The 19,642-nt window shown below is 45.2% G+C and overlaps 2 protein-coding genes across 3 annotated transcripts; both read right to left on the minus strand.

Annotated features, from left to right (window-relative positions):
- Positions 1 to 864: 864 nt before the first annotated feature.
- LOC105009207 (zinc finger protein 239-like) lies at positions 865 to 5,692 on the minus strand. 2 transcript variants are annotated; one of them, XM_020044949.2, is made up of 3 exons: positions 5,563 to 5,692; positions 5,121 to 5,345; positions 865 to 2,047 (listed from the first exon to the last, which is right to left on the minus strand). In XM_020044949.2, the coding sequence occupies exons 2-3, from the start codon at positions 5,296 to 5,298 to the stop codon at positions 1,041 to 1,043; spliced, it is 1,185 nt and encodes a 394-aa protein (XP_019900508.1). In that variant the 5' UTR covers positions 5,299 to 5,345; positions 5,563 to 5,692; the 3' UTR covers positions 865 to 1,040. The 2 variants fall into 2 exon arrangements, with proteins under 2 accessions (XP_019900508.1, XP_019900506.1); XM_020044947.2 differs by lacking the exon at positions 5,563 to 5,692 and having other exon boundaries at positions 5,121 to 5,513.
- A 2,071-nt stretch (positions 5,693 to 7,763) lies between these two features.
- Positions 7,764 to 19,236, minus strand: LOC114839845 (scavenger receptor cysteine-rich type 1 protein M130-like). Its single transcript, XM_034294431.1, has 6 exons — positions 19,059 to 19,236; positions 9,429 to 9,734; positions 9,061 to 9,348; positions 8,420 to 8,518; positions 8,228 to 8,316; positions 7,764 to 7,946 (listed from the first exon to the last, which is right to left on the minus strand). The coding sequence occupies exons 1-6, from the start codon at positions 19,234 to 19,236 to the stop codon at positions 7,806 to 7,808; spliced, it is 1,101 nt and encodes a 366-aa protein (XP_034150322.1). The 3' UTR covers positions 7,764 to 7,805.
- Between the last annotated feature and the right edge of the window lie 406 nt (positions 19,237 to 19,642).

Consider the following 19,642-nt stretch of genomic DNA (forward strand, 5'->3'; position numbering starts at 1 on the left):
CAATAAAGCCCTTTCTTTTTTGCCACTAGATATAAGATATTGTGTTTCCACTGAAACAAGTACTATAAGGATGAAGTGTTAATTATCAGATTTCGTTTGAGGATATTACTGTGAATATCAGTACATTCCTCACTCAGGCACCAACAGTAATGATGTGAATATTGGTACATTCCTCGATATCACAAACAACCTGGTTGGGGAAGGAAGACCTCTACAGTGGATGACAAAACATGCAGAGCAAAATTTGATTTTTTTTAAAAGACTGATCAGAAACACACTTCAAGTGGTGGTAGGCATGAACATGTCAGCCATTCAACCCTTCTGCTTTCTGAACGCAGTAAAATAAAACACTGACTGAATCAATGGTGAGGATGGAGTCTATGTCCTAACTTTAAAGTGAAGGCTAGAGTTAGGGTTGGGTTACGGTTAGGGTTTGTTAAGCATTGAGGTTAGATTTAGGTAAGGGTTGGGTTAGGGTAAGTCATGACTTAAGATAGGGATTTGCACTAACCCTGGTCAAAGGCTGATGAGGAGCAGGGTTACGGTTAGGGTTAAGGTTAGGGATGGGTAAGTCATGATTTAAGATAGGGAGATGCACTAACCCTGGTCAAAGGCTAATGAGGAGCAGGGTTAAGGTTAGGGATGGGTAAGTCATGATTTAAGATAGGGAGATGCACTAACCCTGGTCAAAGGCTGATGTGGGGCATCCAGACAGTTTAAAATTAAAGCACCATTGAGTAAAGCCATCACATATCAATCTATCAAATGTATTTTACATCAGCAGTATTCACAAAGTGCTTATACAGATACCCTGCATAGAAACCCCAAGAGCAAGCAACAGGAGTTGATGCACAGTGGCCGATATCCTTTCAAATTATGTGATTAATGCATGGATCCTTTAATGACATAATACATTCATTATTACATCTAATTATTCAGGTCCAACCTCCTGTAAACAAAGTTGATGTAAGCTTTTTACCTGAACAGGTAGTGAGTATTATTTTTATAATTACTGAAAGCCACTTCACGGTTTTCTAACTTTATAAAACTCCTTCTCCTGCATGTTTTCTCTCATGTGTTTTCAGGCTCACTAACCACCTAAAACTCTCTCCACAGCTGGAACAATTATGAGGCTTTTCTCCAGAGTGTAGTCTCTTATGGTCCTTCAAATTTGCTAACCGGGTAAACCTCTTTCTACACTGAGAGCATTGGAAGGGCTTCTCTCCGGTGTGTGATCTCTTATGTCGTTTCAGGTTTTCTAAAAGACTAAAACATTTTCCACACTGGGAGCATTGAAATGGCTTCTCTCCTGTGTGTGTTCTCTCATGTGTTTTTAGTTCTTGTAACTGCAAAAATCCTTTTCCACACTGGGAGCAGGCATGAGGTTTCTCTCCTGTATGTCTTCTTTCATGGTCTTTCAGGTTTCCTACCTTGGTAAAATTATTTCCACAATAGGAACATTGGAATGGTTTATCTCCTGTATGTGTCCTCTCATGTGACTTCAGTTCACCTGAAGACAAAAAGCTCTTTCCACACTGAGAGCAAAGGTGAGGCTTCTCACCAGTGTGTATTTTTTTATGTTCTTTCAGATATTCTGACAGAGTAAAACTCTTTCCACATTGAGAGCAGTGGTAAGGCTTTTCATCAGTATGTGTCCTCTCATGCTTTTTCAGATACCTTACCCGGCTAAAACTCTTCCCACACTGGGAGCAGACATAAGGCTTCTCTCCAGAGTGAATTCTCTTATGTTCTTTCAGGCTTCCTAACTGGGTAAAATTCTTCCCACACTGGCAGCAGTGGTATGGTTTTCCCCCTGTGTGTGTTATCGTATGTGTTTTAAGTCCTGCTAACTGGGTAAAACATTTTCCACACTGTGAACATTTAAAAGGCTTTTCTCCTGTATGTGTCCTTTCGTGCTCTTTTAGTTTAAAAAACTTGGCAAATCTCTTCTTGCACTGAGAACATTGGTGTCGTCTCTCTGGTTTGGCCTTTTCTGGGTCTGGCTCCCTTGAAGGACTTTTCCCACTTTCAGAGTTTGGTCTGTCTCCTGCCAAATACAAACAGCATTTAGACCTTAATTAAAAGTTTCCCTTTGTCAGATAAAACTCTCTTCTAATGAGGTTTACTCTGGACTACAGTACCAGTCAAAACACATTCAAGGGAGGAGGAGGTGTGGTGGTTCTGCAGCATCCCATCTGGTTTGGCTTAGTGGGACAACCAACAGGACAATGACCCAAAACACCTCCAGGCTGTGTAAGGGCTGTTTGACCAAGAAGGATTGTGGGGTGCTGCGTCAGATGACCTCCACAATCACCCAACCCTATGTGGTCTTTCATAGTTCTGATGTCTTCACTATTATTCTACAATGTGGAAAATAGTGAAATAGTAAGAGTCCAGACTTTTGACTGGTACTGTACACTCCTCAACAACCTAATATCATTCCACCATTTAAAAACAAAAACATGGTGACTGTCAAAAACAAATGAAATAATGATTATGTACAACACTTATAATCGGCATCTTTCCTATACTGGAAAAACTTAAATCATAATCACATGTTGACCAATCGCCACAGTAAAGACTGAAATTAATTTTTTCACTTAATAGCTTTGAACCATACAGGTGTATAGCGGGCCATGAACAGATTCTACAGGTCTGAAAACTGTTTATCGACCAAACAATTAGGAATTATTTACAATTCACTGTATTATTTTGATATCACAGGCTTATGCCAAATGATACAGGACTTGAGAAAGTGGCAACCAATCACTATAAGCTAAATTGCTGATACTAAAATAGGATATTTTTGCTAAACGTAAGGAAACTGATCAAATAGCAATTCTAATGTTGAATAAAAAAATGTCATTGGTAGGCCTGTATAGGCTACTTGCTTCAGCCTATTTACTGCAATTCTTGGCACATGCTTTGTTTTGAATAGGTTATTAGAATTTTATTGATTTACTGTTACGCATTGATCGCTAATTCAAATAATTAAGACCCAATAGCATCGATCCATGTGCTGAGAAATTATGAAAACACAGCATGATTAGCTCCCATACAACAACACAGTATACAGTGGGGAGAACAAGTATTTGATACACTGCCGATTTTGCAGGTGGCTCTGTAAGAAGCATCTCAAGGTCCTGAAGTGGCCTAGCCAGTCTCCAGACCTGAACCCAATAGAAAATCTTTGGAGGGAGCTGAAAGTCTGTATTGCCCAGCGACAGCCCCGAAACCTGAAGGCTCTGGAGAAGGTCTGTATGGAGGAGTGGGCCAAAATCCCTGCTGCAGTGTGTGCAAACCTGGTCAAGAACTACAGGAAACGTATGATCTCTGTAATTGCAAACAAAGCTTTCTGTACCAAATATTAAGTTCTGCTTTTCTGATGTATCAAATACTTATGTCATGCAATAAAATGCTAATTCATTTCTTCAAAATCATACAATGGGATTTTCTGGATTTTTGTTTTAGATTTCGTCTCACAGTTGAAGTGTACCTATGATAAAAATTACAGACCTCTACATGCTTTGTAAGTAGGAAAACCTGCAAAATCGGCAGTGTATCAAATACTTGTTCTCCCCACAGTATGTGCTTGGGTAAGAGTCATGCTATTACAAAGCAAATGCCAAGTGGCACACTGCAGTTTGACTTTCTAGCCTGTTTTCTGTCTCAGTTTGGGAATGTTGGGTGGAACCAAACCCTGCAATACAGCAGATGTACCCTTTTGTGTTTGAAATTAGAGGAATATACCAACTTCCTCCACTGGCAGGAAATGCAACTTGTCTCATGTCCATATTTTATAAAACAATATTTAATAAATGTTTTAACATGTTCATATTCACCTGATTATGGTAAATTGGGATGTCCTATAATGTACATTAAATGGAGAGAAAAAACACCCCTCTTCACCCCTTATCTCACCTGTAATCACCTTATCTCACCTGTAACCACCTTATCTCACCTGTAATCACCTTATCTCACCTGTAATCACCTTATCTCACCTGTAATCACCTGTAACCACCTTATCTCACCTGTAATCACCTTATCTCACCTGTAATCACCTTATCTCACCTGTAATCACCATATCTTACCTGTAATCACCTTTTCTTACCTGTAATCACCTTATCTCACCTGTAATCACCTTATCTTACCTGTAATCACCTTATCTCACCTGTAATCACCTTATCTCACCTGTAATCATGCAACAGTACCATATCTATTGGACTATTTAAAAATATTCCAGATGGCAACAAGTAATACTATTATACATTTTGGTAGAAAAGAATCAGCAATATGAGTGTCTATTGTCAGACTGTAGTGTCCATAATGGGCCAATCATTCCCTCTGAAACAATAAGCCTTTTGTTTAAATAGTATGTCCGGTATGTTTATTTTACCAATATTTTAGGGAACATCCACAACGTTTTGTTTAAATCAAGTTCAAGTTCATTTATTTATATAGCACATTTAAACTGCCGCTAGACAGACCAAAGTGCTTTACAGAACAAGCATATAAAAATAAAAGCAGCAGAACAACCCATAAACACATAGAGAACATCTAAGCTAAGATTAACTTTAAAACAAAGACACAAATGTAAAATAGTAAAAATAGCCCAAGAAAAGTAATCAATATGCTAACGAGAAATAGTATGTCCTGTATGTTTATTTTACCAATAATTTAGGGAACGTCCATAACGTTTTGTTTAAATAGTATGTCCTGTATGTTTATTTTACCAATATTTTAGGGAACGTCCATAACGTTTTGTTTTTGTCTCCAAAATGCCAATATTTATGCCAAATTGTTGTATTACCAATAAAAGGATTTTTGTTTTTGTTTTCTCTATTCTGAGTGGAAGTGGTGTTTTTAAATGCTAATGTATTTACACATTTTATTTAATGAACTAATCAATGAAATTCGTCGCTATAAAGTATCGAGAAGAGCACGAAGTATTAAATGAAATCGAACAGAGACACCACTCCCTCCAAATCTAAATTAAACATGTTAGGTGAATGTCAGCAGCAGTATGCTGGCGAATAATAACGCTGTTCAGGTGCTAAAACAGGCTTGAATTGACACGGGAAGGGATGTCAACAACCGCAGATTTCGTGTTCTACACTCACTGGTGTTAATTAGATCTCCGGTCTTCTCCTCTTTTAATATTACAGTGATCTCCTCCTCCGCTCCAAAAACGTCTTCTTCCTCGTCCTCCTCTTTCACCACTATGTTGAGCCACAGGCCCTCCTTCTCTGTCCAGGAGACCTTATCTTCATCAGGGGTGGAGTAGCTCAGTGAGCTCATGGTCGGTGAATTTGGCGAGTAGTTAGCTTGAATTAACAAGAGGACAGCTAAACAGAAATCACCTTGATTAACAGAAACGTAAATACGAAATGCTTTGCCAAGACAATGCGACATAAGTGTGTTCAAAAACGGGATATTATAAACAAACAAAAAAGTCGTAAAGTCAATGTTTTATCAATGTAGTAGACGAGCTTCAGAGGTGGGTGCTGATGTTTTAGAAGTATCTCGACCACTAGATTATACGTCATAATCTGAAAGACTTACATCGCCATCTCCTGACTGGCGTGGGTAACGAAGGTGAGGGAAGCCGTAACCAACCGAACTGGATTCAAACTCCGGGTTCACAGAAAATCCAAGTAAACAATTAAAATCACGGGCTGTTCCAATTTGCGTGCTTTTCATCATGGCTACTAATAATGTGACTCACATTACAGTTCAGTAGTGTGTAAGGCCCCCACGTGCCTGTATGAACTCCCGACAACATCTGGGCATGCTCCTGATGAGACGGTGGGTGGTGTCCTGGGGGATCTCCTCCCAGACCTGGTTCGGGGCATCTAGTGAGCTCCTGGACAGTCTGTGGCAATACTTGGCGTCCCAAGTAGTACATAACGTCCCAGAGGTTCTCTGTTGGGTTCTGGTGAGTGGAACGTGACCTTTATCTCCCCCTCCTTCAGTCCAAAAACAGATCCTCCTCTTCTCTCACAATATATGTTTATTTTTTCACTTTCTCTGTCCAGCAGAAATCTTCTTTCCCAGAAGGGAGGATGTTCATTGAACTCATGGGGGGTATTTCAGAAAGCGGGTTTAGTGAAAACTTTGAGTTAGTTGACTCGAGAGTTGATGGAAACTCTGGGTTTACGGTTTCAAAGAACCAGTTCAGCGTTTCTCTGAGTCAGTTACTGTTACCTATATTTACTATTACTCAACATACTCCGTGAAGTTAACCTGTTAGCCGGTTTTATTCAACTGACCATGAATTTGTCCTACTCTTTAACTGATACCTGCCATCTGAATGTGTCTGACATGGCGAGTCCTCTCTAATGCCACATTTCCACTGGTGCTTTATCCCGGGGTTGTGCAGAAAACATCCCCCCTACTTTTTGTGGGGGGATTCGGCAAGGCCATTTTCCTGTCTGTCGAAATGTGACTAGAGTGAAATACTTTTGTGGTACAGTCAGGTGATCAACATGAGCAACCAAAATTATTATGAACTATTCCAGTCTTTGCGGTCCCAAAATTGAGGAGCAAACAACAACAGTGTTGAAGCACTGTTTATACAGTTGTAGAGTTGGTGAACCCTTGGAGAATTGGTAATATATGTAGCATTTGTAAAGAAAGCATGAGTGAGCAGGCAAAATACTTCTTTTATTGCTGATGGGATTCATATTCAACTATAGGTCATCACAGAATGGCACAATCATGAAACAAAACATGGCAACAAATAAAAAAAAAAAAATCATAACCCCTGTCCAAAAGTATGCATACCCTTAGTTCTAAATACTGTGTATTGTATTGTCTTTTATAATAGTTGTTTATGAGGCCCCAAATTCTTGCATGTGGTATAGCTGCCCATTCGTCTTGGCAAAATGCTTCCAAGTCATGCAAAGTCTTTGGTCGTCTTGCATGAACCACACGTTTGAGGTCTCCCCAGAGTGGCTCGATGATATTAAGGTCAGGAGACTGTGATGGCCACTCCAGAACCTTCACCTTTTTCTGCTGTAACCACTGGAGGGTCAACTTGGCCTTGTGCTTAGGGTCATTGTCATGCTGGAAAGTCCAAGAGGGTCCCATGCGCAGCTCTTGTGCATAAAAATGCAAATTATATTAAAATAAATTTTCTTTGCCTGATCAGTCACATTTTCAGAAACAATGCCTTAATGTCACAGTTTCTGCCAGGGTATGCAAACTTATGAGCGCAACTGTACATCTACATTATCTCTATATACTAGTTATAACATGACAAAAATACAATTATCAGATAATAACCATTACAAAACTATCTGAAATCAATAACAGCATTTGGTGAGAACAACATCATGCAACAACGATTTTGAAAAGCTGGACTTCATTCTGTTGTGTAACGGATTGTCAACAGCTTTACTTGAAACAGCTATAATCCTTCTGTCACATTCACTGTAAATGATGGAGATTGAAGCCAAAGGATGAACAGATGGTAAATGGCTATTTGTGTAAAGAAAATCATCTAATATACAAAATAATTCAAACGAATGGAAGACAAAGTAAAAAAATATATAAATGTTGGAATGCAAAACCTTGAAATGAGTTAATGTCTCTATAATCTAAACCCTGTGGTGTTGAGAACAAACACTCCAGAAAGAAATACTGGTGGTTGAACTCTTCATGGGTTCTTTCTGAGATTATAGAACAGAGATTTCTGAAGTTGTTTCATTAGAATTAGAGGTTACTACATCGTATCCAGCAGTGCTGGGCTGTTGATTGTTTTTAAACACAAAACTGACCAACATCAGCTGGTACTCCTCATACTCCTACTCTGTCTCCTGGACTGCTGTCTCCTCTCCCGGCCCGGCATCAGTTCTGGAGTCCAGAGAGACCATCTCTATGACATTGGTACTGACATGAAGATCCATGCTGGTCACCCTGTTCACTCTCTTCTGCCCCCTGGTGGACTAGAGAGATACAACACTAAGAGTTACACATTTACAGATCTCTGTCTTCCCCTCTCTTTCCCCTAACCTCTCTCTCTTTCCCCTAACTCTCTCTTTCTCTCTGTCTCTGTCAAGAAAATACATCCACAACATTACATAAACCCAAAGATACATACTAATTTACAAATGAATACAGTCTGTCATTAAACAAAACAATGAAGATTAGGGGTAAATTGGCACCTCAACAACAAATAAAACCATTTTGTTGCCATGACTAGTCACATCTAAATAAATGTCTTTACCTTGTAGTTCAGGCAGGAGGTGATGATGACGGTCAGTAGAATGAGCAGCACTATGACGTGTCTGATGATGAAGGCTGGATGAGGAGAGGCTGGAAACAGAAACACCTTTCATCAGGGAACTGATCATCATCAGATAGATCTGTAGGAATACTGTCAATAATAAAGTTACAAGTCTGGTTCATGTTCAGTTACCTGTGATGGTGAGGAAGAGGAGCTGACTCTCAGAGGAGAAGTTATGAGAGAAAACATAATTGTTATAAACACATCTGTAGTTTCCTTGGTGGGAGTCGTCTGCAGTAGAGAAGAGGAAGACAGCTGAGTGATTGACAGCTGGCTGGGTCTGGGTCTGGGTTCTGTTGGAGCCGGTGAACGTGAGGAGGAAGAAGCCTCCTGGGTACTGTGGCTGAGTGGAGCAGGTGATGGTGAAGTTGTAGCCCTTGAACATCTCAGGTCCCTGGTGGCCCCTAAAGACCCCTCCCATTGAGTCAGTCAGGTGGATATCAGGCTGGACCAGGAGATCTGGAACAATAAAATACAACAATAAAATATCTTCAACTAGTTTCCTATAGATTACAATATCATCATCATGTTACAGTGCTATCTGACCTCCCTCACAGGGGAACATGAGTACTGGACCTACAGTCACAGAGACAACATTTAAATAATAATAACACATAGAGATGCTCACTAACAACAAACACTACAACATAAAGTATTCTGGGATTTTTAGGTTGTATTTGATTCCTACTGAACTTTACAATTTAAACAGACATCATGAGAAGTGCTGAGAACTTAGTTTGACTACGGATGTAATTATGATGTTTTGTTATTACCTGAACAGATCACTGTGATTAAATTTGATTTAGCATTCATCCAAGTTGCACATTCTCTCAATCCAGCCTCAGATCCTTTGCAGTAAAGAACCGTTCCTCTAATGGTGTTTCCAGATATTTCTGAAACACGGGAGCCACAACCCAACTGTCTACACACGACTGTAGCTGCATCCTTCCAAAAACCGTAACTGCTCACAACTCCCACAATCCTCCACTCTTCCTGGTAGTACAACTCCACTCTACCAGCACAGCGACTGGCTTCTCCCACCAGCCTCACATTATCAGGCTCTGACAAAAGACACAGTTATATAATATTTCTCCTAAAATCAGACTTAACATTTTTATTGAATGACAATTTATTGTTTTACCCGAACAGGTGATTCCAACAGAATGACCAGGTAGACAGGTGTTGTTTTTTCTGTCTGAGGTTTCACAGTCCAGAAGGCGGGTCTCATTTCCTTTACACTGGAACTCTTTATCCCAGGTCTGACCCTCACCTTTTCCATTGAGCCCCCCCTGTAGTACTACAGGAGCCCCACAGCCAAGCTCCCTACAGACCACCTCTGCATCCTGCTGGTCAAAGTCAGATTCACACACTGAGACCCAGGACTGACTGGACTTCACCTCCAATCTCCCAGAGCAGACACCAGCTTCATCAACAAGACGCACAGATTCTGGAGAAAAAGAGTTTGTAGATATTGTGGCATTCTGTCACTGAGGAAAAGGTGGAGAATAATACTGGAAGGTGACATGAACAATTCCATGTTGTTACAACACTGTCCATAACTAATGTTATATCATTTAAAATCATTTATTATGAATTTGAAAAGGTGTCTGTATGTATTAATTAAGAATATCAGATTTCTTTGCTTCTGTTTGCCAAAAAAGCCCATTCGAGTTGAATGAAAATTGACAAACGAAGCTAAACATAGCAGAGAGAAAGACAGAGGAGAGACAGACAGACAGAGGCAGGTGGAGAGACAGACAGATCAGAGAGACAGACAGAGGGAGTCAAAACAACAACAATGCTGGTACTGAACTCATAAGAAGCTAAAATTACCAGTCTCTTACCTGAACAGGTCACATGACCGTCATATTTATATTTACATAATGTAAACATTAATAATATTACCAGTCTCTTACCTGAACAGGTCACATGACCATCATATTTATATTTACATAATGTAAACATAAATTAAATAATATTACCAGTCTCTTACCTGAACAGGTCACATTACCATCATATTTATATTTACATAATGTAAACATTAATTAAATAATATTACCTGTCTCTTACCTGAACAGTCTACATGACAATCATATTTATATTAACATCATGTAAACATGAATTTAATAATATTACCAGTCTCTTACCTGAACAGGTCACATGACCATCATTTTTATATTTACATAGTGTAAACATTAATTAAATAATATTACCAGTCTCTTACCTGAACAGGTCACATCAGTATAATATATCTTATTGCAGAAAACACGAGTCTTTTTGATGTTACACTCTTTAATAGATGACTCCGATCCTCCACATTTATATCGAACTCTTTGTCTGCTCTTTTCAGTCCGAGGTCTTCTAGATGTAGTTAAAACATTCCCACAGTCAAGCTGTCTACACACCACATTAGACTCTATCAAGGTCCAGTCACCAAACACACTTAACACCGTAAACATCCTTATATATTTAAAATCATCAGACATCCAATTACATTGACTTGTCCACACTCCTTCCTCAAAGACTTCCAGTTTCCCAGAACAGGAACTGATCCCATTCACCAGTCTGACTGAGTATTCATCTGTAACAGGAGAGAGGAAAACACAGTGGTGAGGACAGATAATGACAGTGTTTCTGTAATTCTAAGAGTTCAGTTCTCCATGTGGGATTATAACGTTGACCAATATTCAACTGTTATAATCACTGTAGATGTATATTCTACCAACCTGGTGGGCTGACACTTTGACCCTGAAGATCTGAGGAGAAAGAAAGAGACAGAGGACAGATCAGGGAGGCAGGGGAAGGGAGAGAGAAAGATAGAACGAGATAGACCAGCAATTAGAGCCGTAAAACGTTAAGTGATGTCATACCTGTGATGTGTATGGTCTTATATACCACGGCTAACAGCCAATCCGCATTCAGGATACAAACTATCCTGTTTATAAGAGACATACTACAGATGTCTAGCTCTGGATGGGGCTAATTGAATACTTGTGTGAATGTTGGTTTCTTTGTTTTCATTGTGGTGGCCAAGGTGAGGTGGACCTACTGATGACACAATTATAATATCTGGGTAATTGTTTGGGCCTGGACCACATGTCCATTATAATATCTGGGTAGTTGCTAGGGCCTGGACCACATGTCCATTATAATATCTGGAGAATTGTTTTGACCCAGACTATATGTCCATTATTGTGACAACTGCGACCTCTGCTGGTTCACCTCCCCCTGCAGCGGGCGGGCCCCAGCGGTCGACGTCACCTGCTTTCTGACGCCACCGTCTTCATCATACATTTCACCTGTGTCTCGTTTGTGCACCTGTTCCTCATCATCGCTGTTTCCCCCCGGTATATATGTTCCCTCTGCTCCCCCTGTCTTTGTGTGTAATTGTCTCTACTAAATGGAAGAGCTGTTCAACGCTTTGTTATATACCTGTACTGATTTCTCTCGCCGAGAAACATTAAACCTTCATTCCATCACGCCTTCTCCGGTTCCTCCTTGCTCCTCTCAACCCCCGAAGCCGTGACAGAATTACACACCAAATATACAACAGCAAGGATATGGAGCCCACGGGAGCCACAGGCGAGGTCGGTGTTGCGGAGGCGGTCCAGGTACATTCAACGATGCTGGCCAGCCTAGGCGCTGCAATGGACAATGTCTTAAAAGCGGTGCAGCGCCTAGAGCTGAGCCAGCAGACCCCCGCAGCACCGGCCGTTTCTCCGCCTGCCCCTGCCGTGCCGCCGAGCATGGGGGCACTGCATCTCCCCTTACCCAGGGATTTCGACGGGGCGGCGGACCGCTGCCAGGGATTCCTTCTACAGCTGGACATCGCGCTCCAGGCGATGCACCCTGCGCCGACCGAGGCACAGAAGATCACCTCGCTCGTCTCCTGCCTGTCCGGAAAAGCCCTGGAGTGGGCCACCGCCGTCTGGAACACCGAGCAGCCCACCCAGGGCAGCTACGCCGAGTTCACCCGCCGCTTCCGAGCCGTGTTCGACCATCCACACGAAGGAAGAGAGGCGGGTGAACGGCTGTTCCACCTACGGCAGGGGACGAGGTCGGCGCAGGAGTTCGCACTGGAGTTCCGGACCCTGGCAGCGGGATCAGGGTGGAACGAACGGGCTCAAATCGACCATTACCGTTGCAGCCTTCGCGAGGACGTCCGGAGGGAGCTGGCTTGTCGAGACGTGTCCCTCTCCTTCGATCAGCTGGTTGACATGTCCATCCGTCTTGACAACCTGCTGGCTGCCCGAGGACGTCCCGGAAGAGGCCCGTCCGTTCCACCCTGCCAACCTGACACCGCCGTCCCCATGGAATTGGGGACGGCTGCACTGCCGGGCAGATGTCGGGGAGGGCAGGTGCGGAGTGCCTCCAAGGGGCGACGAGGCCGTACTACTGCACCACACCGCACCTCCCTCCCTGAGTCGAGAGGCGACAGGCATGGCACTTCCGCGTCACCCCAGGTAGCACATGCACATTCGCCACTAACCTCTTCCCTCTCTATGTGCACTGTTCCTGTTAGGTTCCCCGGCTTTCCGCTGATTTCCCGGTGTAAGGCGCTGGTAGACTCAGGCGCAGCTGGGAATTTCATGGATAGGTCTTTTGCCCTGCGGTCACGCATACCCCTCCAGGTCCTCGCCACCCCCCTGCCCGTGAGAGCTTTAGACAGCCGGCCACTAGGGTCAGGTCTGGTCACGAGTTGCACTGTTCCCCTCCTCCTGATTACCGACAGCCGACACAGCGAAACCATTTCATTTCACATCATCGACTCACCCACGTTCCCAGTCGTTTTAGGTTTCCCCTGGTTGTCCCTACACGACCCCTTCATCTCCTGGTCTAGTCGACGTCTGTCGGGGTGGTCGCGGAAGTGCCAGGGTAGGTGTTTGGGTGTTTCCGTTGGCTCGACCTCGGTGGAAAGTCCAGACAGTGCGCCCGCCGTGCCCATTCCCCCCGAATACAGGGACTTGGCTACGGTTTTCTCCAAAGCCAAGGCTGCTGTGTTGCCACCACACCGGCTGGGGGATTGTGCGATAGACCTCGTTGATGGAGCCGCACTCCCGAAGGGTCACGTGTATCCACTGTCCCGCACCGAAACGGAGACTATGAACGCCTACGTTACGGAAGCGTTGGAACAGGGCTACATCAGGCCCTCCAAGTCACAGGTCTCCTCGAGTTTCTTTTTTGTGAAAAAGAAGGACGGTGGTTTGCGCCCGTGCATCGATTACCGGGCGCTGAACAAGATCACCATTCCGTTCCGCTACCCTCTCCCTTTGATCTCTGCGGAGGTGGAGAGGATGCACGGGGCCCGCTTTTTCACTAAATTAGACCTCAGGAGTGCCTATAACCTGGTGCGTATCCGGGAAGGAGACGAGTGGAAAACCGCTTTTAGTACCACGTCTGGCCATTACGAGTATTTAGTGATGCCGTACGGGTTGATGAATGCTCCTTCAGTCTTCCAGTCATTCGTCAACGACGTATTCCGGGACTTGTTGTGCGAAGGAGTGGTAGTGTATATTGATGACATCTTGATATTCACTGCCACCCGCGCCAAACATGTCTCGTTAGTGCGCAGAGTGCTGGCTCGACTGCTGGAGCATGACCTGTACGTGAAAGCCGAGAAGTGTCTGTTTTTCCAGTCGTCTGTGTCCTTCCTGGGATATCGCTTTTCCAGCACAGGTGTGGCTATGGAGGAGCCTCACATTGACGCCGTGCGTAATTGGCCGACCCCAACCACGGTTAAGGACGTGCAACGTTTCTTAGGCTTCTCTAATTACTATAGGAGGTTTATCCGGGGCTTTAGCCAGGTCGCGGCTCCGATCACCTCCCTTCTGAAGGGGGGGGCGACCCGGTTGCGGTGGACCGTGGACGCGGAGCGGGCGTTTGTGGAACTGAAACACCGTTTCACCACCGCTCCGGTCCTGGCCCATCCCGACCCGTCGCTCCAGTTCATCGTGGAGGTGGACGCGTCCGATTGTGGGCTCGGTGCCATCCTCTCCCAACGGACGGGGTGTCGTAACACGCTCCGTCCCTGTGCCTTCTTCTCCCAGAAGCTCAGTGCGGCGGAGCGGAACTACGACATTGGTGATCGTGAGCTGCTGGCCGTGGTTCGAGCTCTGTCGGCGTGGAGGCACTGGTTAGAGGGGGCTAAACACCCTTTCCTCGTCTGGACTGACCACCGGAACCTGGAGTACATGCGGGCAGCGAGGAGGCTGACCCCTCGCCAGGCAAGGTGGGCTATGTTCTTCACCCGGTTTGTGTTTACTCTCACCTACAGGCCGGGGAGTAAGAACGTCGGGGCTGACGCGCTGTCCCGCCAGCATGACACGGGGGAGAGGCCAGTGGATGATGCTCCCGTGCTCCCGGAGTCATGCATCGTGGCACCGGTGGTATGGGAACTGGACGCGGACATCGCCGGAGCGCAGCGCGACGAGCCCTCTCCGCCCACATGCCCTGAGGGCCGTACGTATGTGCCGGCGTCTGTCCGCGACCGCCTCATCTACTGGGCGCATACATCTCCCTCCTCCGGTCATCCTGGCATCGGGCCAACAGTGCGCGCCCTGGCCGGTAAGTACTGGTGGCCCACTTTAGCCAAGGACGTGAGGGTATACGTCTCTTCCTGCTCGGTGTGTGCCCAGAGTAAGGCACCCCGGCACCTACCTGTGGGCAAGTTGCACCCCTTGCCCATTCCACAACGACCATGGTCCCACATTTCTGTTGATTTCTTGACGGATCTCCCCCCTTCCCAGGGCCATACCACCATCCTGGTCGTTGTGGATCGGTTCTCGAAGTCCTGCCGCCTCTTGCCTCTGCCCGGCCTTCCTACTGCCCTACAGACCGCGGAGGCCCTGTTCACACACGTCTTCCGGCACTATGGGGTGCCCGAGGACATCGTGTCTGACCGGGGTCCCCAATTCACGTCTAGGGTGTGGAAGGCATTTATGCAGCACCTGGGGATCTCGGTCAGCCTGACCTCGGGCTACCATCCCCAGTCCAACGGGCAGGTGGAACGGGTCAATCAAGAAGTGGGTAGGTTCCTCCGGTCCTACTGCCAGGACCGGCCGGGGGAGTGGGCAGAGTTTCTGCCGTGGGCAGAATACGCACTGAATTCTCTGCACCACTCCTCCACGGGCGTGACGCCGTTCCAGTGCGTCCTGGGCTACCAGCCGGTCCTGGCGCCGTGGACGCCGAGCCAGACCGGTACCCCTGCGGTGGACGACTGGTTCCGGCGGGCAGCGGGCACATGGGAGGCAGTACAATCCCGCCTCCGGCTCGCTGTCCGCCGTCAAAAGACCTATGCAGACCGCCACCGCGGGGAGGCCCCGGTGTATCGGCCGGGCGACCGGGTCTGGCTCTCGTCCAGGGACCTGCCCCTCCGCCTGCCCTGCCGGAAGCTGGCCCCGCGGTTTGTGGGGCCTTTTAAAGTCCTGAGGAGAGTCAACGAGGTAACATATCGGTTACGCCTTCCCCCCGACTACCGTATTAACCCCTCGTTTCATGTGTCTCTCCTCAGGCCGGTGGTGGATGGTCCCCTCCAGGGGTGTGAGGTGCGGGAGGTGCCCCCTCCCCCTCTGGACATCGAGGGGGCCCCGGCGTACTCTGTCCGCTCCATCATCGACTCGAGGCGCCGGGCGGGGGGCCTCCAGTACCTCGTGGAGTGGGAGGGGTACGGCCCGGAGGAGCGGAGCTGGGTTCCGGTGAAGGACGTCCTGGCTCCCGTCCTTGTCCGCGACTTCCATCAGCGTCGGCCGGACCGCCCTGCTCCGCGCCCCCCGGGTCGGCCCCGAGGCCGGTGTCGTCGCGCGGCTGGGGCCGCGCGTCAGGGGGGGGGTACTGTGACAACTGCGACCTCTGCTGGTTCACCTCCCCCTGCAGCGGGCGGGCCCCAGCGGTCGACGTCACCTGCTTTCTGACGCCACCGTCTTCATCATACATTTCACCTGTGTCTCGTTTGTGCACCTGTTCCTCATCATCGCTGTTTCCCCCCGGTATATATGTTCCCTCTGCTCCCCCTGTCTTTGTGTGTAATTGTCTCTACTAAATGGAAGAGCTGTTCAACGCTTTGTTATATACCTGTACTGATTTCTCTCGCCGAGAAACATTAAACCTTCATTCCATCACGCCTTCTCCGGTTCCTCCTTGCTCCTCTCAACCCCCGAAGCCGTGACAATTATATGTCTTGGTTTTGAAGTAAAGGCATGCTTACTTCATTTAATCTGAAGTGTATGTTATGGTTACCTATGATAATGGATATTTACTAACAATTTCCTACACATCTCCTCAGGAAATACTAAGCAGAAAACGTTTTATACTACAACACCATTACATTTCAACCTAATTCCTGTCCTTAGTTGAACATATAGGCTACAGTAAAGTGCAGTTAAACTTTACTGGCCTATATATTTTTACCGTCCACTTCCAGTTGTATGTCACTGTTACGAAGGATGACCCTGGTAGGCAGGTAAATTGGCTGTTTGAGAATCGGCCAATCAGGAGCGCCACTGCGCTCGGCCTTTCGCTGAGGAAGATGGTTTTAAGTTCAGTTTCAAGAAAACCAGGAAGAGGGAGCTGACGCTGGAAGACCGTGCGGTTGATTTATAGTTATTATTATATAGTGTTACTGTCATTATATCGAAGTCCTTACAATTGTGTGCGTGCAACTACCAGTAAGTAAAACGGGTGTTGTTGTTCGTTACCTTATAAAGTGATGCTTTGTTCATTGTGCTGTAACGAGGTCGCAGCACGCTGCTGTTCCTTATTGTATAATGGCGGAGCCTCGCACTGCCCACATGTTTAATTGTTTAGACCGCAGCATGTATATTAATGGAGGTGTTGCTTTACAAGCCTTATATATATCTACATTTGAAATATTTAGGTTGTTCTTGCACCATGTGTAACGTTGTTTACATCAAGGAGGAATTCTGAATCTTATATTTATGTTTTAGCTATTTAGAATGTTGGGTATTGTTGAGTGAATTTGCAGCACTTAACCTCTGAACAGGCAGAAAGTGTACTACTGCATTTAAGTTATATAACAAAACTCTAATTTAATCTCTTGATTGTGTGTTTGTTTATTATATACCAGCTAGGCATGTAATGGCTATTTGGCATTTATGTAGTCTTCATTTACTGATTTGTATCTGTATCTTTGTTTTAAAACCACACCCACCAATGCCCGTTGAAACGTTTATACTAATAAATCATCTAAAGGGAACATCTTGTCTGCATTCTGATCGATGCCCCTTGATGGCCACAACCTTTTAAAGACCAGCTAAATTATACAGTCTTTCCAAATCCTCAAAATAGTCACTAACACAAGTGTATATCAGTATAACATCATCATACCTGTGTTCCAGAGAAGAACCATCATCAGTATCACTGTAGGTTTCATATCTGTCTCTAACTGGAGATCCACTGAACTGAACAAGTCTACTGTCATGAAGAGTGGACTGAAGAGTGGAAAATACTGCTAGGCTATATCACTTCTATCTTGTTACTTCCTGACTTCTGTGGTGTGAATTAAACATCCTAATATCTTAACTTACATCAGTGATGTTGATGCATCAGCAAACTAATCTGTATTTAAAAAGCCCTACAGGAAACAACTGTCATGACAACAAACATTTTCTGTGTTATAATACTGTAAGAAACTAGATTGGCCTGTTAAGATGGAACATTAGTAAATTCCCCTATTTCAGTCCAGTTCACTGAGAAAGGAAGGACTGGTCAACTGACAGAGAAGGAGGGAGTGGCCAACTGACAAAGTAGGAGGGACCTGCCATATGACATAGAGTAGGAGGGACCTGCCAACTGACAGAGAAGGAGGGAGTGGCCAACTGACAGAGTAGGAGGGACCTGCCAACTGGCATAGAGTAGGAGGGACCTGCCAACTCGCAGAGAAGGAGGGAGTGGCCAACTGACAGAGTAAGAGGGACTGGCCAACTAATATAGAGTAGGAGGGACCTGCCAACTCGCAGAGAAGGAGGGAGTGGCCAACAAACAAAGTAGGAGGGACTGGCCATCTGACATAGAGTAGGAGGGACCTGCCAACTGACAGAGAAGGAGGGAGTGGCCATGTGACAGAAAGTAGGAACAGGAGGAGGTAGAACGAGAGTGGAGGGAGGAGAGAGAAGGATGATTAGAGAATACATCATCCTACTTGTGTTCCAGAAAAGATCCATCATCCATATCACTGTAGGTTTCATATCTGTTTCTAATTGGAGATCTAGAGAGGACTGAAGAGTGGAAAATTCTGTGTTGGAACCGAGGAGGAAAACTTGATAGGAGCCAGGCTCTGAATGGATCTGATAAGGGTACTTGACCTTTAAGGACATTGTTCATTACACGTCCAGACGACCAGGTGGAAGGTCATGTGTCATATTTATTGTTGACATGGTAATGTAACATTACCCTTCTCTCTGATGTCATGATGTGGTGTTGTCATCCTTCTCTCTGTGATTTAATGATGTGGTGTTGTCATCCTTCTCTCTGGGATTTAATGATGTGGTGTTGTCATCCTTCTCTCTGTGATGTAATGACATTTTATTTATTTAACTAATCAATGAAATTCGTCGCTATAAAGTATCGAGAAGAGCACAAAGTATTAAATGAAATCGAACAGAGACACCTCTCCCTCCAAATCTAAATTAAACCTGTTAGGTGAATGTCAGCAGCAGTATGCTGGTGAATAATAACGCTGTTCAGGTGCTAAAACAGGCTTGAATTGACACGGGAAGGGATGTCAACAACCGCAGATTTAGTTTTCTACACTCACTGGTGTTAATTAGATCTCCGGTCTTCTCCTCTTTTAATATTACAGTGATCTCCTCCTCCGCTCCAAAAACGTCTTCTTCCTCGTCCTCCTCTTTCACCACTATGTTGAGCCACAGGCCCTCCTTCTCTGTCCAGGAGACCTTATCTTCATCAGGGGTGGAGTGGCTCAGTGAGCTCATGGTCGGTGAATTTGGCGAGTAGTTAGCTTGAATTAACAAGAGGACAGCTAAACAGAAATCACCTTGATTAACAGAAACGTAAATAAGAAATGCTTTGCCAAGACAATGCGACATAAGTGTGTTCAAAAACGGAATATTATAAACAAACAAAAAAGTCGTAAAGTCAATGTCTTATCAATGTAGTAGACGAGCTGCAGAGGTGGGTGCTGATGTTTTAGAAGTATCTCGACCACTAGATTATACGTCATCATCTGAAAGACTTACATCGCCATCTCCTGACTGGCGTGGGTAACGAAGGTGAGGGAACCGATTTTTAACCGTCACCAACCGAACTGGATTCAAACTCCGGGTTCACCGAAAATCCAAGTAAACAATTAAAATCACGGGCTGTTCCAATTTGCGTGCT

This window comes from Esox lucius, chromosome 9 (assembly GCF_011004845.1).
Source record: "Esox lucius isolate fEsoLuc1 chromosome 9, fEsoLuc1.pri, whole genome shotgun sequence".
Classification (NCBI taxonomy): Eukaryota; Metazoa; Chordata; class Actinopteri; order Esociformes; family Esocidae; genus Esox; species Esox lucius.